The sequence below is a fragment of the Crocodylus porosus genome, unplaced genomic scaffold, assembly GCF_001723895.1.
Source record: "Crocodylus porosus isolate Cpor-Errol unplaced genomic scaffold, CroPor_comp1, whole genome shotgun sequence".
Taxonomy (NCBI): Eukaryota; Metazoa; Chordata; order Crocodylia; family Crocodylidae; genus Crocodylus; species Crocodylus porosus.
In genome coordinates, this window is record NW_017728886.1 from 212,780,414 (window position 1) to 212,801,904 (window position 21,491).

The 21,491-nt window shown below is 38.9% G+C and overlaps 1 protein-coding gene across 4 annotated transcripts in view; it reads right to left on the reverse strand.

Annotated features, from left to right (window-relative positions):
• The window catches only part of NCOA2 (nuclear receptor coactivator 2), a 267,032-nt gene that overhangs the window by 47,011 nt on the left and 198,530 nt on the right, over nt 1-21,491 (reverse strand). For all 4 annotated transcript variants that reach the window (XM_019549043.1, XM_019549019.1, XM_019549026.1 and 1 more), the window contains 6 exons: nt 19,823-20,000; nt 17,268-17,453; nt 16,011-16,109; nt 15,774-15,914; nt 11,975-12,119; nt 8,520-9,789 (listed from right to left, as the gene is read on the reverse strand). In XM_019549043.1, coding sequence (XP_019404588.1) covers nt 8,520-9,789; nt 11,975-12,119; nt 15,774-15,914; nt 16,011-16,109; nt 17,268-17,453; nt 19,823-20,000 — 2,019 coding nt within the window. The remainder of the gene's footprint in view (nt 1-8,519; nt 9,790-11,974; nt 12,120-15,773; nt 15,915-16,010; nt 16,110-17,267; nt 17,454-19,822; nt 20,001-21,491) is intronic.

Below are 21,491 nucleotides of genomic sequence, written 5' to 3' on the forward strand. Positions count from 1 at the left end.
GCTACTTCACAGTCAGGGCGGCTAGGGTCTGGAACCAACTTCCAAGAGAAGTGGTGCAGGCTTCTACCCTGGGGGTGTTTAAGAGGAGGTTAGATAAACATCTTGCTGGGGTCGTTTGAGCCCAGTACTCTTTCCTGCCATGGCAGGGGGTCGGACTAGATGATCTGCTCAGGTCCCTTCCGACCCTAGGAACTATGAAACTATGAAGTACCTTTCCAGACAGCACCATCTGGATAAAAAGTGCCCCACAGCTGAAGAATGAGTTAACTGATTGACTGGTTTAACTGTAATACAGTCTTCTTTTATACAGTAAGTATTGTTTCATCTTAAAGTGCTTTCAGAATTCATTTTTATTTAAGCATTATCAGGCCAAACATCACGTGTACCATAAGACATCTGGATAAGGCCTTCACTATTTTATGACTCCCCTTTTCTGTCAGAAGCAACAAACCCAGGCTACATTTCACCTCTGCATTCCAAAAGGAGACTATCTTTCTATCTTTTGCATATTTTCCTTATCACCATTGGACAGAAATACCTGGGGACCTTATTCAGGTTTGCAGGGAAGAGACAGACTTCAAATTATATTCATTGTTAAAATGCCTCACATTTGAAAGCTTCTCTAACTCTATCCCAACCACACAGTTGGACCAATAAAATAATCATCCACAAAAATCCCTTCCAGGCCTGAAGATGATTATTATTATTATTTGCCTAGTACAGAGATTGCTTAGTGCAAGACAATGTATACAATTAAATACCCTGTTCAGAAGTTAAAACTGGGAGGAGACAAATCAACAGAGGGGAAAAAATAAAATCTGGAGTGGGAGAAGCTTGCAGGTTTTTTTTCCCCTTAATAATTCTGAAGATAAACGTAACTCTTCCTTAAAATTCTAAAGGGAAGGATATGAGCTAAAAAAGCTATGATTTCATTGCTCTTCCCTCCCCCCCCCCCACCTTTTTTCTTCTGCTTGAAGCATAGTTTTTTTTCCTTTCTTCAACACTTTGATGCTGCCTCCTACCTCTTCATGAATCCAAATGATCCTCAGAATTCAAACTTCTTTTGCCAGCTTTAGAACAGTGCAGCTTTAGGGCTCTGCCCAGAAATCCTTACCCTCGAGCTTTCCAATGCTAGGTGCTGGTGAGCAGGGTAGATTGAGAAGGAAAGCTGGGGAGGGGGAGGAATGAACTATGACCTGGTACTGCAACTCAAGTTCATTCCTTATTCTACACACCATCCTCTCCCAAAGCAAGACCCCAAAATGAGATACCGGCTAGCCCTGAAAATGGGCTACTGTTCAGCTTGTCAGCGCTTTAAGGGTAAAACCAAAATCTAAGGATATTTACTTGATTTTCTTTCCTTTTAATTTTTAAAATAATTTACTACTTAGCAACACTACTATTCTTTGCCCCTTGCACCTTACCTCCTCCATCGTTTAGTCCTTGAATGAAGACAATGCAAAATTTGTGATCATATAATCACTTCCATAGAAACAGATTGGGACAACTACAGGTAAAAATATATGGTCTCTTTGAACGCTACCAGTGATGATACTTTTGTTTCACTAAGCATTTTCTCCATGCACAGGAAAACGGCGTCATTCTTTCACAGTGAGGCCTGTGTATTATGACAGGATCAAAATAGTCCCACATGGGCACCACTTGTCTTTTAATTCCAAAATTCTGTGTGCAGTATGTTTGCCGTCTCCTGTATTGCTAGTGATGGTATGGCAATCTTTTTTGATCTAATCACAACTCCTATCCTATTAAAATGATGATCTCAAAGAAAGCTGGTAATAGTGTTCAGAGAAGAGAACACTCCTCTTAAAGAGTCTACCCTAGATCAATAGAGCTTCAAGGTCAAGGCATATGTATGGGTATACATGGAAGGAACATTTGGCTAATGAACTGCACCTGCTCCACTGGAAGCAACAAGCAAGCACAGGACTGCAAAAAAAAGTTGCAAAGAGGAAGAAGCATGGTTTATTGGGACTAAGGGTATCTGGGTTTACTTCCTGCTGTCACCACAGAATATCTTGAGCACCTTATCTTTTTTCACTGTGCCTTACCTGTAAAAGGGGAATAATGCTCACTTATTTCATAAATGTGTGGTAAGAATAAGTTATGCATATGAAGTTTTCTGATACTAGATTGGTGGAGGCCATATACTGATAAGTACAATGTCTACAGAAACAGCGACTCAAGTAATTTTGTTTGATCTGTATATGTACTGAGAGGGTCTGTATCCCTTCTTGCCTAAAATAGGGGACCAAGTTAGGAGATATGACTTCTTTTTTGCTTTATGAAGATTGTGCTGTGTTACTTTGGAAAACCCCTTCATGCTTCAGTGCCTTAGGTTTTTCTGCAGCAATCCTCACCCATCTTTGCAAAGTATTGCATAAAAATGCAAAAGATCATGTTATAGTGTTATTGGAGGGCAGTAACAACCTTCACAGTTTTAAAGATCTGTGCATATGTAGATAATAAGTCACCATGGCAATAGAACAGTATATAATCACTATTTTTCATGTGTTACTACAAGGTTTTTAACTAACAGTTTTAGTCATTCACATGTTGTATAGTCCTTAATAGCCATCTTAACACACTGGCTTTCATCTTACACGTTGGATTTAGAATTTTATTTCATATTAGATTATAAAGTTCCTCTCACACCACAGCAAATGTCTGAAAATTGTGAGTATATTGATGAGATAAGCAAAGTACATTATTTCAGGTTAATATCTTAAAATATGTCCGTATAATACAACTAAGCAAACTGTTGTGTGTGACTGATCATGGAAGTGTTACTCATATACTCAAAATATGACATTAACATCCTGTTTTCATTTTTATGATAAATGCTCACATTTTGACATCTGTGAAATTCTGAATCTCAGAGTTAACATGGTTTTACACTACAGCTTCTTGAACTGAAAGAATATTTTCTATGTTGCTCCATATTTGAACTGTTACCTTGAGTGTGCATCTGATTTAACACCATAGAACTCCTAAGGCCTTTTCTTTGGTCTTTATAGAAAAATAGGAATCCACTCACTGTTCAGTAATAAGGACGGTAATTTAGGAAAAGATTTTATTAAAAACAAACCAAAAAAAATGGAACAAAAACATTTGTCCTTTCCTACTTACCCCTACAGTTGCTTATATTGGAATTACAATCAGCTCAATAGAGCTTAGGTAAGATAGCAATCATTACATTGAGGGGGCAGTGGAAATACTCTCTATCATTTGAACAAAGTTTCCTGTCAGTTGCTGGGCTCTGCAGAAGTATATACTTAAACACAGTACCTAGAAGAATGCTATTTTTAGTACAGTAGTGTACTTTGAAGAATTTCCTGTTCAGAAAGAGTTATACTGAAAGTAAAAGGAGAGGTTGTAATGGATCTTTTTGCCTCAGAACACCAACATACCCCTTACACAGAATCCACACTACTGCCAGTTTGTTTAATCTTCCAGAGAAACTGCAAGATAAAATGACTAATTATTTAAAAATACAACATCCCCTGGGGAGGACAAGTCTTAAATAAACCTGCAGAGTAGGAAACGCAAGCACACAGCAAGTTTTTATATAAGGGAGGCGGGAAGGGTGGTGGGGGAAGGACACAGGAGGATGGAAGAATTAGAACAAGAATCTGGGTCCTAGTCTTGTATTAAATAGTTCCAGCTTTGATCTAAATTTAGGTAATGAACACTTCCTGTGGGAAACTATTTTCCAAAGCTGAGAACTTTTTGATGGTAAAATATTTTCAGTGATTTTATAATTGGGGCAATGTGGTTATTTGTTCAGGATCCTGGCTTTCAGTTAGATAAATGCCTTCAGTATTCTGTACTTACCATGACTTCCTCTTTTACCTGATGTCGGATTGCTCTTGTTCACAAAGACTCAAGTTTTCACAAAGTCTTAATGAAGTAAGGCTTGAAATTGTATTAAAATGAAGTAAAACAAAACAAGAACCACCAAAAACTACACTTATTTCTGAGTTCCAGTGTTTTTACAAAACTGCTGCCATTTATGATATTTTTGACATTTCCTATCCTGCCTCTGGACTGAATTTCAGTGGATGTATCTACATGAGATGCTTCACTGTGCATTAGACTAAGCTAATGTGCAGTAAAGCATCAGCATCTACACATGAACAGGACTTACTCTGCAGAAATTAGGCTAATGTGCCATTTGCTAGTACCAACAAATACAAATTTCATTGACATTAGGGCTGGAAGGGACCTTGAAAGATCATTGAGTCCAGCCCCCAACCTGAAGGGCAGGAAGCCAGCTGGGGTCATAGGATCCCAACAAGATAAGCATCCAATTTACTCTTGGAGGTGTTCAATGTAGGTACTTGAACCACCTCCTATGGCAGGCTATTCCAGATCTTGGGGGCTCGGACAGTAAAGAAATTTTCTCTTATGTCCAGCCTGAAATGGTCTTGCAGTAGTTTATAACCAGTACTAGATTAATTGCACATTAGCTACTGTGCAGTAGTGCATGTGTACATACTGACTGGGAGCAATTTGCTGAACTGGGAGCTGAGCAGTGCTGGGACGGGAGAGCTCTCTTTCTCCAGTCCCAGCATCTCAGCTCTTGGCTCCCCTCATGCACAGGTGAAGAGTGGGAGCCAACTGGAGTGTGCACTGCACAGGGGCTGAAGGGACAGAGAGCTCCCTTGTCCCTTCAGCTCACACAAGAGGGAAGCAGCACCAGTCCCATCTCTCTCCTGGTCCCAGCACTGCTTCCTGGTCTCCCCCGCATCTTCCCCCCAGTCCCAACACTGCTTATTCCCATGCTGGGGCATTGCCTTAAACCAGTACTGCTGAGCCAGGCTGTGATCTGGAGTTCCATGTAGTTCCAGATAGCTCCTCCCAACTCCCTGGGGCCCCAAGCCTGACCTCTGTGCCCTCTGCCAACCTGGAGCTGGCACTTGCGGGGAGCCTGGAGCTTGCCCCAGGCTGCTGCAGGGGGGCAGAGCAGGGGAAGGGAGCAGCCCTGGACTCAACTGTTCCCAATGGGAGCAGCTCCCGACAGGGGCACATGTGTATATGTGCCCCCAGGAATGCTTTAATAAGCCTGAATTTTCTTTGCAGTAAATTCAGGCACATTAATTGCACATGATATGTAGACGCACCCAATATTCCCAGCTCTCATTATTATGTCATGCGTCTTGCAGTGTTTTTTTCTCATAGCTGCAGCTCCTTGAGTGATGTAACCTAGTGAGAATCTCAGGGTTCACATTTTTAAAAAAGGAAGTGTTTAGTAGAGAAGACCATGAAAACAAACTTATCATACTTATCACGGCATATAAAACCAAAGTGATTGGGAAGCATGACAGAAATCTGCCGTCTCTTTTAAGAACACCTGGAATAAATATATACATATTTCACTTGGTGATTGGACAAGGTTGTATAATTTGACAATGTGAAACTCAGAAAATGAAACTGGACTCTTATTTACAACCCAGTTTAACTTGAGGTAACTCTACTGCCTTCAGCCAGGATAAGTAAGAACTGCATGTGGTTGCTATACTGGTACATTATAATGAATCCCAATGGGACTGAGAGAAAAGTTTATTAAAAATGATGATCACTGCGTGGGGTTAATCAGTTTGCTGTATCAAAATATGTAAAAATTGGTTTCTGCTATTGGAATTGTTAAAGTGAGGGGTTGTTACTATAATGATTTTTTAATGAGGTTTTACTGTATTTACAGTAGTTTACTGCTGCCAGCATAGTTTTATACTTCTGCACATCTATGTTTTCCAGCCTAATAAAGTATTACAGTTTCATTTAGAATCTGATTGCTTCCACCCTATTATGTTTAATGCCTTGCAGACTATTAACTGTAGAGAACTATATTAACATAAAGGCCTGAAGATTAATCACTTAAGAAATTAGTATAATTTGGCTCAGTTTCCCTTCTGAAGGGTACGAAGGATTGGAAAATTATAGTTATGCCTAAGTAATGGTGGCATCTGTCAAGACTTTTCAAAGTAAGGGAAATAAAGGAAGCTTAGAAAACAGTTGGGTGATGCGTACTTCTAACTGTGTCATGGTACATTTCTGTAACCATGTCTGGCTTCTGAATTCCTGACACCTACCTTTGCCCCTACAATCTCTTATTGGTTAGAAACTGATGAAACAGCAGTTAAAAATCCCCAATGTAGCAATATATGACTATGCTGTCTATCTCCTGAGCTGCCTCACAATCTGAAAAAGTAGTATAGACTTCCCCACAAAAGCAAATATGCATAAATAAAGAAGCTCAACCCCAAAGAGCAAATTAGAAGCTGCAATTTAAAGTAGAAGGGCACAGTTCCGAAAAAGCCATGCATGTACTCTCTCAAATGATCATGAATTATGGGTGAGAATGCAGGCACAGGACACTACCTAGGGATTAATAACCAGCTGGGAGAGTTGATGGCATAGGGTAAAACTATGTAACCCCCACTAATCATTCATTCCCCAGGAAATGCCCTTTGTCAGAACTGTTATTGAAATAACCCATTTAAAAATAAATACTAATATTAAAGTTATTTACTTTCTTGTGCAGTTCCATTATTGAGAGAGAACACTGAAAACAGAAGGATGAACAATGGCTGAGGTACCGTGTTCATTCTGGAGTACTGTGTTCAGTTTTGGGCCCCCCACTACAGAAAGGATGTGGACAAACTGGAGACAGTTCAGCAGAGAGCAACAAAAATGGTGAGGGCTGAGGGACATGACTTATGAGGAAAGACTGAGGGAATTGGGCTTATTCAGTCCAAAGAAAAGACTGAGGGGGATTTAATAGCAGCCTTCAACTACCTGACCGGGTGGGGGGGGGGTGGTGTTTGAAAGAGGATGGAGCTAGACTGTTCTCAGTGGTGGAAGATGACTGAACAAGGAGCAATGGCCTCAAGTTGCAGCTAGGGAAATTAGGTTAGATATTAGGAAGAATCTTGTTACTGGGGGGGTACTAAAACACTGGAACAGGTTACCCAGAGAGGTGGTGGAAGCTCCATCCTTGGAGGTTTTCAAAACCCGATTGACAAAAGGTTTGGCTGGGATGATCTAGTTGGGGATGGTCCTGCTTTGAGCAGGAGGTGGACTAGATGACCTCCTGAAGTCCCTTCCAAACCTAACTTTCTATGATTCTATGACACTGCTTCCCCCATAGAGGTCATTTTTAGAAAGCAAATCCTACTCAAAAACCCAAGGTACACTTCCTTTCCATACAAACCCCAATCATTTATCACTTGTTATTTTTACTGAGTAGCATCCAGATACCTGGCCCAGGATTGCCTTGTTATACTAGGCAGGCACTATACATATGTCAATGTCTGGGCTTTTACCCCATTTAGAACAGGGATAATTATGATCAGCTTTGTTTCAACATGTGAAGAGTTACTAGAGCAAAGTATAAACCAATGAATGTGTAATCCCTGAAAGAGGAAGAGGTGATGAACAACATGAATGTGTTAAGAATGAATCATACCAAACCAACTTGATTTTCTTTGACTGAGTAACTAGTTTGGTGGCTAAAGGCAACATGTGATAAGCACAATATACCCAGATGTCAACAAGGCTTCTGACAGTCCAACATGGCATTCTCATATATCAAATTAAGTAATATGGGGTTGATAGAATTCTGTCACATGGATCCACGTCTAGCTGAATAACTACTAGCCAAGAGTAACTATAGTTTATTGATCATACCCCAACTTACTCATCAATAACAAAAATGCACTAAGCAGGGAGCTTACTGTGTGCAAAGGTAACATGTCAGGTCAACAGTTTTGCACTATCTTGTGTACATATTTTGGATGAACAATTGTGCTTCAAAAATCTATTTACAGTCAAGTCCTCATATATCTTGGAGGGTTGTTTGGAGAATCCTGTCTATGGGTTGCTTGTTTTATTGCGAGCTGCTCTGAGCCTTTTGGATATGTTGGGATATAAATCTAATACAAAAATAAAGAACTAAATACACTAAGACATGGACCCACACAATATAAAACAACTAGTATTTGAATTTTACAGTTACTTGAATTTAAAAACTAAAAATAAAGGGAATGCTCTTTTGCTTTGGTGTTAAACTTCAGGTAATATTCAATACAAGCAACTACAATGCAAATTCTTTATCAGCTTTGCAGACAGCACTTGGCCTTGGAAAGAAGCCCATTCAAGATATGAGTGCTATGGCAGTCAACAGGTAAGCATCTACCAACATTTGCAAGATGCCACAGTTTCCCCTATTCTAAGCATACTTAGGTACCAGTGGTTGGCAAACACTGACTTTTTACTGGTGACCTACTGGTGAATTCACTCTGACATCCCATCACTCCTGGGATAAGGTTGTCAATCATGCAATTAATCTGCTCTTCCTAGAAAAGTGACATTCACAACTAACACATTTAGGTAGATTTAGAGCCAAGGCCAGATATTAAAAATAAACAATTACATATTACCCACCCACAGTCAGGAAGCGTTAGAATATCTGGAATTACACAGAATCAGAGGTTTCTTACCTGTTCATTGGGCTCAAAGTTTATCTCCTCCTTTTCTGTCTTCATAGCTATTAATTTTGTGCTACCAGAAGTGTCCGTCTTACTATCCAACCGCTCCAGTTTTGGGGTTATGTCTGATAAGCCAATATCTTTAGTATCATCTTTATCTAGCAAGTAGCGAAGTAGTGCATTCTCTTTCTTCTTAGGACTCACTGGTTCCTGTTTAACAGTCACCTCTGAACCAGGAGCTGTGCTATTGGACTCCTGATTCAGTTCTTTGCCTGTGGCCTCTGCTGTAAGCTTGGCCAAATCTACAGGAGAACTACTATCCTGCAAAAGTCTGTGCAAAATTTTATGCTTCTCCTTGAGCGAGGTTCCATGTGCTGAACCAGAACCAGATAAACCTCCTGTGGAGTCTTTGTTAACGTCTCCAATGGGATTGGACAAGGGTGAAGGCTCCATCTGATCAGATTTGGTGGTCAGCAATTGTAAGAGCTTTGTCTGGCTTTTTCCATCATGCAGTCTGTTCTGTCCATCAGGTCTCTCACTGCTGACAACTTGGGGCATGTTGTTATCATTATTGTCTTTCTGTTCTCCTGAATGGCAGGTACTTTCTGTTTGTCCAGTTGTACCTTCTGATTGCTCCCCATAAAGTCCAAAGCAGTCTTTAGAGTCCAGGCTTCCCATTTTGCTTAGCTGAGGAGGATTCATATTAACCGGGGAATTTTGTAAGTTACCCATTTTTAGGTCAGGTGAAGCCAACGATGACCCTAGAGGAACTCCATGGCCCTCACTGAGGGCTTGAAGTGCATTTAGGGAACTGTTGGTATAACTATGGCTATTTCCTGTGCTGCTGCAAACTCCCACAGGTGAATGCAAGCTTCCTGCAGGGGAAAATTGACTGGGTGGGATTCGAGGACTTCCTGCCACTCCAGGACTCACACGATGCCTTGGGGAAAGCATAGAGTTTGGCTGTCCTGGGTTCATGCCAGGGCTGCTTTGTGAGGGACTATTAATTTTTAGTGCATAGTTACTACCCTGAGGTGTGGATGCTTGTATGCTTGACACATGGTTCATTCCCCCTGAACCACCAAACCTGCCTGCTGGCATGCCCATTTGTTCCTTTGGGCCATTTATGGCAAAATTTATATTGCTACTGATGGTCATATCCTGACCTGGATTCCCACTGCACATAGCCGGATGGGCAGGGCTGCTGGAATTAATTGGGTTCAATGTCTTTCCCACTGCTTGTCCAGGCAAATCCTGATTCATTCCACAGACATTCTGCTCTCTGTATTATGAGAGGGGGAAAACGCATGCATTAGCTAAGAAAGAAAACTTTTATACTACAATTACATTAAAAGTAAAACTCCTTTAAAAATAAGAAAACAAATATTTAACTGAAAAAAACAGATAATGGGTTTGACAAAAGCTATCTGCAGCTGCCTGCAAGGCTATACGTGCACAGTTCTGCATCAGTAACAATAGTATATTGTTCAGGAACTCATTAGTATATCTCTGGCTACAAAGAAGAAATGTACTTATCTTAAATGATAGAAGCTAGATAAAGGTAACAAGTACAATTACAGTATCTCTCTTTGTGAATACATTTTTTCTACATTGCAGGATGAATTACCTTGCATGTAAGAGGGAGGTTTCGTCTTCTTAGACAAATGACCCAAATAAATACATATTTTACAGGACAGCTGTAGCCAGATGCTTTGCCAGAGTCTGAAGTTCTGTGAAAAAGCCCTTCCACTAACCTGGAGCACCTTTGGTATCTGCCCATTAGGCCCACAATAAAAAGCAATTTTAAGATGTCAGGAAATCATGAGGCAAATTTATGTAGCGTAAGAAGAGCTGCCAAAGATTTTTAAAACTGCTCCAAAAGTATAGAAGCCAAAAAAACCACTGGAAACAAGTTCAGAATGAGACTACTGTGTCACCAATCTGGTTCTGGTCACACTTTTTGAAAATTAATGTGCAAATTGTAGCTCATGTATCAGAGACAAGATTTGGAAAAGGGAGAGAGAGAGAGAGAGAGAGAGAGGGAGAAAGCAAGGAGAAAGTTGTTTAAAGAACATCTAAGAACTTTCTGTTTTTTTCTCTTTAGAATTTGGCTAAAATTCTTTGAATATGCAGGGAGGTTATTCTTCTATTGTAAAAGTTACATTTGTTTGTTTGCTTGAATCCAACATTTTCCCAAGCTCTCAGAGGAACACTGAAATACTTAGGACCCAGTCATATTACACAGGCCAAAATTTAGATTTTGAGGAAAAGAGAATATAACCTGGGTTCTCTTTACTGAGAATTTAATAAAAAAAAAAAATAATAATTAATTTTGTAAGCACTTATTTGTATTTAAACACTCATTTTCAGTGCTTGCACAGTAAAAAAATTGCTGTCAAATATTCAAATTTAGCAGTGCCGATGTAAGTAAACCATAAATAAAAATAACAGATCATAAACAAAAGTAAAATTACCTATTCCATTTTTGTTAGCCAAGATGGGCACAATGCAGAAAATGAATGAGTACTAAAGACTCTACTGTTCTCCTAGTACAAGTGTTCTGTAGCAAGAGTCAGGACATCTGCTTTATTAAAATGTATAATTTTTAACATGACAATACTTTAATTTACAACTCTGGCAGATGCTCATGAAATACCAGATGTATTCACAAATCTAAACAAAACAAGTTTCAAACTGTTAAATAGCAGCTTTCAGTTAGGTGAATACAATATCCAAATCTGTAACTGCCCTAAATTTTTTCAGCTTTAATTAGATTTACAACTGTTTTTTCCCTTCCTCAACAAAGCAGTAATGTAGCTGCAAACTGAAACAATATTATAATTGTAGCACTGTACCAAAAAATAATTATAAATTAAAATTTGGCACAAAGAAGCCATTCATGCATTAAACTAATTCAAATTTTAGTTGTCAAATGCTGGGGTGTGGGATTCTTTACATCTGAATCCAATATTTTGTTACTTAAAAAAAAAAAAAAAAAAGTAGAAAGTGTTAGCCTTTCTTTCTTAGGAAGCACTCTGAAATTATGATGCTACATACTAACATGTTTTGAAACAGTTTGCAGCTGCGAAAGCACTAACACCACCATATATGATCAGGACAGGTAACTGTCCTGCAAAGTTATAGTTTATCTAAAGCATGGCTCTAGCAGCCACGCTATAGTCTTCCACAAAAAAGTTATGTGAAAGCTTGTGATCCATTCTGAACTACACGAATTTTCAAGTTTTGAGACATGACAATTATCTTGATTCTTAGTATTTTCTTGTTAAACCAGTTAACTCCAAAACTATATTACTCAAAAGCTTACTTAAAGCTGTTAGCTGTAGGCTAAATAAAAAGCCTATCAGTCAATATAATGTACATGAAACACCAACTATTCTTGCCATGGATCTCCCTACACTCAGGGAAATAGCAGGGGAAAAAAAAACTGTAAAACTAACAAAGGTTACCTGTGAAGCATATGCAAGGATATTACAAGCTGAGGTTCATTAGTCTGAGAACGGATGAGCCTGCTCTTTGTTTGGGCAGCAACTATAGTGCCATCAGACAAGGAAAATCGATAGACAGGACTGAATGCTAGTCCCTGCCTCAGCACTGCAAACAAACAACAAAATTAATGAGAAATTAGTGAGGCAGACGTAAAACACCAATATCCTAAAATTCATTAGATTTGGCTGTTTATCTATCTTCTGGATATCATAGAAGTTGAATGATTTTAATCATCACCACAAAAATATGGCATATTAAAAGACTAGAGATGTTTTGTGGATCTGAATACTGACAATACTCACAATATGAAACATATAAAAATAAAGGAATTTAATATTATGAATGGAGCTCATGTGCTTATGAATGAACAGGGCTAATAAAATCATTAGTGTGTGATGTATTTTGGAGCAAATCAACCCTGGCAGACTTGGATCAACTTGTGATCTGGGGAACCCAATGGACTTTAGTGAAGGAGAGGCTAGAAAGTCCATGATGGCCTCACTTCTTTTACTCAGTGGTTATGTAATATTTTTCTTCCAATATCTGTCTCATGCCTCTTGCTGGTATTGTAAGTTTTTCTCCATATTTACCACCTACTATGTTTATAGAACCAGGAACAGACATTACAGTTTTACTGGTATAAGTGACTAGAAACCAGTATATACCTGTAACAGAACAAGAACCCTGGTGCACAAAACTGGTCTATACCCATAACAGAACAGAAGTTTGGCACACAGACTGGTTTAAAAATGGCAGAACCCATCTTAGATTTGCCCCCTGACCAAACAGTGAATGTGTGTTCTGTTTATTACTGATCTAAACATCACTTACAGAAAACCATGGAACTTAGATTGATTCCACCTTGGGCTTTTTGAATGTCTATAGCTAGCCTAGATGTTCAATGTAAGTGTCTAGCACTTACATGTGTCCTACTCTAAGTTCCTCATGATTTGCTTACATACCTTTTCAAAATCAAAACCCTTAAGCTTTTATGTTGTTTGTCTACTTTTTTGCGTGTTGTGAAACCGGACTCAAATGCTCATCAATAGAGGAAAAAAAAAAAAGAATGAGAGTGTTTCTATATTAGGAACTGTAGAACATTTAAGAAAAACTGCAGCCAGGCTTTGGAACCAAATTCCTGAGTATCCCTTTAATTTCTTAACTACTTTTCATTAACATTATCTAAACAATATCCTCCTATCCCTGGATTTGTTTTCATATCTTCTATATGTTTTTTTAATTTTCCCTGACGTAATGAAATGAATGGCACCGAAACAGTATTCTAAGTGTATCTTTATTAATCCTTTAAACAGTGCTCCAACCACCTCTTCAGACTGATAACACTTATGTGACTCATTTCCTTTCCTACCCTCACACTGTTATATATAACATAGTACAAGGTTTTAAAGCAGGGGTGGGTAAAATACGGCCTGTGGGCCGGATCCGGCCTGCCAGGACATTCTATCCGGCCAGCAGGGCCCCTAAAAAATTTAGGGAATTAAAATTCATTTGCTCCTGGCTGCCAGTGAAAGATAACAGGAGACAAGGGCAGTAGATCCCGGGGGGGCCAGCAGCAAGACGCAGCAGCCCAACCCATGGCTTCTACCTGCATTGCTGGACTGGGAGCATGGGGCTACACTGGTACACTGGGGTGGGTGGGTGTGTGTGTTTGTAGGGCGAGTCCCACATGCACACCCCACCATACACATGCACCCACACCCTCACCTCACACTGCCACACACAGAGACCCCTACACCCCCTCACACACCCCAGCCACCCTCTCCCTACACACAGCTCTCCACAAACCCCATACCCACTCACACCCCACATGCTCCCTCATCTCACACTCCCCACATCTATCCACCCCCTACAGACACACTCACATCCTTCCCCGGACCCCACATACCCACAGCCCCCCACAAACCTATACCCACTCCCCAAAATACAAGTAAGACTTCATTTTAAGCTATTATATACAAATCACCTCTGTGTACCCTACAGAAACATATGTAAACACGGACAAAAATATATTTTGAAATCATATGAATGAATGTTGTAGAGGTTCGATTTTTAGAATACAATTTGGATTTTTTATGGTTCTGAGATGACAAAACCCCTTGCTGAAAGCAGTACTTCTGGGGGGCAAGGGGAGGGGCTTCTGGTAGCAAAGGTCAGGGGTTAGGGGACAGGACTTCCAGTCACAGGATGGTGACCAGAGGGTGGGGCACCTGTGAGGGTGCAGGGCTACCCATGTGGCCCTTGACAGCTTGCCAGAACTCGGTAAGCAGCCCTCCAGCCGAAGTTATTGCCTACCCCTATTTTAAAGCATTTTTTAGGCAATGAGAAAATTGGACACACGAGTTAAACAACCAGAGTCGGTGTAGAGTAAAAATATACAGGCGTAAGAACAACACAATAAAAAACTAGATCTACAAAAACAACACAAAGCAGAATTTGACTTTAACATATGCCCTTGTTTCAAGATACTCTTTGGGCAGCAGAAGGTCCACAGTACTAGCCTTAGCATATATCATTTCAAGAAGTTTGAGCACTCCATGCCGGTAAGATAAAAGTGAAATCTCTACTTAGATTATTTTTTTTTAGTAATTCTTTAAACTAACAAGAAACTTTCTGTATTCTTCTTCAGGAAATGCTTTTTTCCCCATTGCAGCCAATACAAAAGAGGTCCATTTTAACCAAACCTGCCATACTTTGCATTTGGCATCAAGATCAGTTTGCAAGGCTTGCAACTGAGATACTGAACATACAGCTCTTTTTTTGAGCATGGCCAGAAGTTATACCTGGGCAGGATTGACTTTAGATGTCCCTTCTTTTACTTTGGTACGCAAATCACAGCAAAAACCTTAAAGCAGTTGACATGGGGGTTTCCTTTTGTAAAGTGCAAAGGAAGTGGGAGTTGGTACACACTTGGTAGCATCTTTCTCCTGCAAGGAGTATCTCCTTGCAAAAGAGACACTTCAGACATTCATTTTAACCTAAATGTTGGCTATAAATTTTACTGGAAATTGTGTTTCAACAGGAATACTTGTGGAATAAAGAACTACTAACACAAGTAACCTGATTCTGACCTGTGATTAGAATCTGCATAGATGATACACCTAGGAGAAAAAGTACCCCTAGCCTCTGCCATGAATCCCATTAAAAGCCTTTCCACTGCACTACACTATCCTGCATCCTATCTTCCTTATTGTCTACGTTCTTGACTTTGTGGCTATTCTAATGTTATTTTCCACTAGATGATGGTCTACCCTCACTGCCACACAGCTTTCACTAGACTTCAGTGCTGAAGCTTCGGTAAATCATAGTGAACCAAGACTGCAAGAGTATTTTTTTTTTTTTTGTATAGAAGTGAAATAAACATCTTGAATTGTTTCAATGAACTGGACAATGCTGTAGTACAAGCTTTCTGTAATCAAGAAGGTCGTAGCCCAACTTCTCACTAACAACATCACAAAGGTTTGAAGATATAAAAGCAGGTGACTGATGAGCATACCACAAGGCACCCACTTAATTTATCATACAGCAGCAACAAGCATGGTAAGAATGAGAAAAAGGAAAGTGATGCACAATCCAACTACTGAAAAGTATACTGTTCACTGGAGATATTGGCTTTAGATACAGGGGTCTTCAATAGCCCTTGCTTAGCCCATGTGGACATTATGTAAACAGAGCATGATCAATGGATAAAGCAACAAAGAGTTAAAAAATTAAAAAAATATTAAAATTAGAAAATCAAACCTTCTTGGTGATGCCTTTTGGCAAATGATATCTCTCCCTCATGCTGTGCATGGAATCTCTGAATGCACCTTCTCACCAAATCCTCCCAGCCAGGCTTCATGGCTGCTCTCATGGTGCTAGTGTCCAGTGAAGTTATCTTACCTGCGTTAAATAAAAGCAACATTAGTTATTTTCTCTTTTTTAAAAAACCCATGGAAAACAGCAAATTGAGAGAGAGAAGTTTTGTTTTCATGATACCTTGTAGGTCTTGGCGAGTAGTAAAATTCTCTGATGAGGGAAGTGGCCTTTCCTTCACTGGGACTCTTCTTGCCACACAAATCAAGCACGACTGCAAATCTTAAATGAAACAGTAATATGTCAGAAACTTTGGAAGTAGGGAAACATGTTTTTAAAGGAACAAAATAGAATAGTTAAGTTTTGCATGCAGTTGCATGACTGACGGAGGCTGACCAGGGCAGGAACCATGAGCACTACCTTTGTGAGGCAAGCTCAGAAACAGCCATAGCACTGCAGCCAGCACTGCCCCATGATTCACTGCCCCAGGTGCAGAGTTGCCATGCTACACCTCTCACCTCTGCTTGCATTTCACTTTGGATTCAGCTCCATGTGTAAGTACTCATCAACGCAGAGATGGATAGCACTGACAGGGCTTACATTGGTCTTCAATTAAAATTAAAAGTCCAGGGGGAGGGATTTTTTTTTTGGTCAAGAAAAATTGTTGGGAGGATTCTGTTGTATTACTTTATACCAGCACCATATCAGGGTATTTATGGACATTTTCTTAATTCTTTTATTTAAAAGACAGAAGACCATGGTCCATAACAGGTGGCACATGCAAATAAATTGCTGCATTTATTTGCATATTTTTCCATGTTTATGCATATATCTGCAGCTCAACAGCTTTTCAGATAATTAATAGAAAACAACATATTGCATGTGTAAAGAGCACAATTCTCACATTTTAATTCTTGAACTGCATTCCTTCAAAATGTACTTGTCCTTCTTGAGGAGGAAATTTCATAGTAAATGCTTTTTGAGCGATCTGAAAGCTTAAACTGCATGAGAAAATTTAACTAGTGAAGAAGTAAGTGGCAAAGGAAATGGTAAACCACAAGAGTTTTCATGTTCTGATAACTTGGAAGTTGCTGCATGAAATTCTGTTACCACTGGGCCACATTTTTCTTATAGTTATGCTGGCATAAATCCAGAGTGAGCAGACTGACTTATAAAGTCACTCCTAATTTATACCAATGTACCTGAATAAGTTGTGTGAAGGCTGGTGTGCCACACAAATTAAGAGAAAAAAACCCTTGCCCGGCTTAATGAAAGAAGGAACACTCACAAATGTAAGAGGGAGAAAGTCTCTCCACTGCTCTGAAACTACTGTATCTTGATTTCAATGCAACTCAGCTCACAATTATTTGGATTAGTACTGGAAGAAGAAAATTAGAACACCACAGAAGTGAGCAAGCCTAGTAGGTATTCTCACTTTACCTTCACCGTCCTCCTTGATGGACTTTGGTTGAGAAACAGCAAAGCACTGCATAGTTTCATATTTTTGATGCGCTTCCTGGTTATCATGGCCTTCTTCAGAATCAGTTGAAGGTTTTACCAGCATCCGACAATTAAAGGTATGGCTGTTGCGCCTAGGAGCTTCACCAGACCAAGGTCCCCCATTCACTGAGTAAAGTAAAAAATACAGTGTAAGGTTATTCTCAGAGGTGTTCAATCCAAGCACAATTTAAACCTAAAATTAATTATGGTACTTTATTTATAATGTCATTTAGTATGTAGTACAATTTTGATATAAGAACATGAGCTGGCTTGTGGAAAGTAATTTAGAAAAAATTCTCATAATTTAAACTGAATGACAAATCTCTAGTTCAGCTGCCTTGTCTTTTACTTGATTAGGCATCTTGATTAGAATACCAGTATAGCAGTGCAGTCCTAATTACTAAACAAAGTGATAGAGCATAATAACTGATCCTCTCACTGACACTTCTCCCAATTCCAACTAGAGGAGCTGGAATAAAGGACACATTTACCCTGGTGTAAACCATCTTTATACCAAAGTGGGGGGGGGAAAGGAGTTTACACATAGTGCAGATCCCAATTCTGGCAACTTACTAGAATCTGATGTGGAGTTACCCCAGGACAAAACAGATTTCAAAATATTTCAGATGCGTCACGTGCCCACAGTTATCCTGGAACCACTCAAAGAAAACAGGCTATTCCCATCATTCCTGCCACCTAGTGGTAAGCCACCTACTCTGCAGCAGCTACGCCAAGGTAACTGGTCATCTGTCCTTTTTGCGTTGCAGCCATGTACAAAACCAAAGTAAATCAAATTAAGTTAATTTATCGCTGGTTTGCATCCATAGATGCTTCTTGAGCAAATCCCGGGACGTCATTCTCCCCTTGTACTCGGCCTTGGTGAGGCCGCAGCTGGAGTACTGCGTCCAGTTTTGGGCTCCACAATTCAAAAAGGATGTGGAGAAGCTTGAGAGAGTCCAGAGGAGAGCCACGAACATGATCAGAGGTCAGGAAAACAGATCTTATGATGATAGGCTGAGAGACATGGGACTCTTTAGCCTGGAAAAGCGTAGGTTCAGGGGTGATCTGATGGCCACCTATAAGTTTATCGGGGTGACCACCAGGATCTGGGGGAACGTCTGTTCACCAGAGCGCCCCAAGGGATGACTAGGTTGAACGGTCATAAACTCCTGCAAGTCTATTTCAGACTGGACATAAGGAAGAATTTCTTTACTGTCCGAGCCCCCAAGGTCTGGAACAGTCTGCCAGCGGAGGCGGTTCAAGCACCTACACTGAACACCTCCAAGAGTAAATTGGATGCTTATCTTGCTGGGATCCTATAACCCAGCTGACTTCCTGCCCTTTGGGCAGGGGGCTGGACTCGATCTCCCAAGGTCCCTTCCAGCCCTGATGTCTATGTCTATGAAATCATATTTCCAGGTCTTCTATGCTAAGGCCTGGAAAAAAGAATGTGCAGTATGGCAATGTTAGCCCATTTAAGTCTGGAAACAGTTGGCTATTATAATAGAAAAGAAATAATATTGAAAATATTATTCACTAAGAGCTTGGACAGATTAGGGACAAATGATTAGAGAAAAAATTAACCTGATAAAAACAGAAATGTAGGGCAAGCCAAAATAAAACAAATATCTTAAGCTATAACACAAAAGACTACAGGAAGAAGATAATAAAACTAACCCTGTCCAGAGTACTTAAGACAAGTAAAACCAAAGGAAACAAAAGCCTAGGATGCATATAGATACAGGGTATAAATGAGAGCAAATTATTGTAACACTGCATAAAGAACTAACGAGGACATAATAAAATAGTGTGTATAATCCTGCTCAACCCTTTATAATAGGTAATAAATACACAGAGAAGGCAAAGAAAAGGCAGACATGAACAATGCGGTAACTTGCATTTCTTAGCCATTCGAAAAATGTAACATTTTTTCTTCTTTAACATGTTTGATCAAAAAATTAAAAAGTCAACATTAGAAGAAATAAAGTACGAATATAACAGAGGTGCAACTAATACGATTGCTTTATTTTTGTTTAAAAGAATGGGATAAACACTTGGGGAAAAAAATAACGAAATGAAATTTCTAACACATGACAGTTTGTCCTATGGAAAAAAAAAGTCCTTTCTCCTTTTATATTATGTATAATTTCTTACAATATCCAGACTAGATGTGGGAGGAAGGAGAACTCACAGGGAATATGAAGATTCACTCTAAAGATCTTGTAATAATGTCAATCACATGTGCCAGTTGCTATGAGCAACTTTGAACAAAAGCTAAACCCAAATGAAGAGACAAAAGGAGGATGTATTTCAGAAACAATTAATTATCACATAGCCATTAGATATACTGACAGTAAATACAGTGCATATGACAAAGATTTAAGTAATGGGGTGATATCTGCTGAAGTAATTAAAACATTAACTTAAGAAACCAAAGTTATATGCAAATAAGCAATGATTTTTTTTTTTTTTTTTTTTGAGGGAACTGAATGTACCTAAAGATTTTGGTAGCAGATTTCTGACAAATTCATTGTGGTCCCCTACATGCAGGATGCTGTACACACTTGTGTTCATCAGCTCTTCTTGGTTGTACCTTAGGTACTGTGTCACATTCTCAGAAACAAACACAACATTGCCTTCCAGGTTCACTACAAAGAAGAACCCATCTAGGGCCTAGAATAGAGAGAAAAGCCATACTCAGATTAATAAAACACATAGAAAACAATACTCTTATTTGAAGGACAGATGTCTTCACTGTTCCTGTTCTTGCCACCCCCCCAAGCCCTTGTCTTGATAATAAAATGCAAGAAGAGTAAGAAATTTTATATAATCAAATCCTATTCAAAGGATAATACTATTGTTAGAGATGTAGATTTCATGTTAATAGTAGCCTAGTATGAAGTCAGTACTTAAAGTCAGAAGAAGAAAGGATCTTAAAGTCTATAGTGCACTGAATTTCTCTATCTTTATAATTTGTGACAGCTGACTTACAGGACTTTTTAAAAACTGTCTCCTATCCACCTTTTGAAACATGCCAAATATTATGTTTTGTTTCTCCCCATCAGGAAAAAAAATGAAATGTGTCTCCACAAGAGATTCCCATGAAAAAATAAAATCACGGTGTTGTTTCCCAGCAGTATTTGGTCTTAAGATGCAAACATAATACTGCATAAGTGCCTAGGAATAACTCAAAGCCTCTCTGTTTAATTTTTATAATATACAGATAAGGGATACAGATTTAAAATTGAAAGTATCACAGCTACTGGGTCCAAGCATTCTATTATCAGCTAACAGACCTTTTCCCACTTTGCCCGATTTATTAACCTTTTCAGAATAGTATATGAAAATCATCAAAAAACTAGTTAGTTTGCATTTTGATTTGGAAGTGCAAATGGACAATGTTATGCCTATAGTAAAGAAAAAAAGCACACTGTTGATAGAACATAATGGTTACCCATGACTTTTTCAGGAATCCAGACTAATTATCTACCTGTCTAAAGCATGCTACAAACTAGTTCTTAGGGGCGTTGTTATACCAAATAATAGTATATGAAACCCATGGGTGCTTTTTTCACATGGTTCAGCCTATATAATACAGGACCCATGGTCTCCCTAATATGCACATTTAGTCCACTTAGACTTTAGAAACACATTAAAAATAATGCATACCACTGACATGCTAGCAGATCCATAATACATCTATATAATCCAATATTGAATCTTATAGGACATCAAAGGAAAAATATTTTATTTAGACTATAAAATATTCAAAATATATGTTTGAGATTGCACAGAGACAGCTTAAAATATAAAAAACTGGAAAAACAGAAATGAGGAGGGTAAAAGAAAACACAGCATAACAACTGAGTTCTCAAATTAATCATTGGCAATTTTTAAATTATAAAAATATATGTACCCATTTCTATATATACATAAATCGCCTCTACCTGTTTCAGCATTGAAATACTTCAGATCCACTTTTGTTTTGTCAACTGTCACAATTTAAGCCTCACTTTTTTAAAAAAGAAATATTTCTGTTGCTTTTTTTTTCCTGTTTCTTTATAGTTTTTTGGCTGTTTGTGAACATTTACCTCCATTTTATTTCCTTTTTTAGAAGTTGACCACTTAATTTATAACCTATACCCATTACAAGTTTTAATTTAT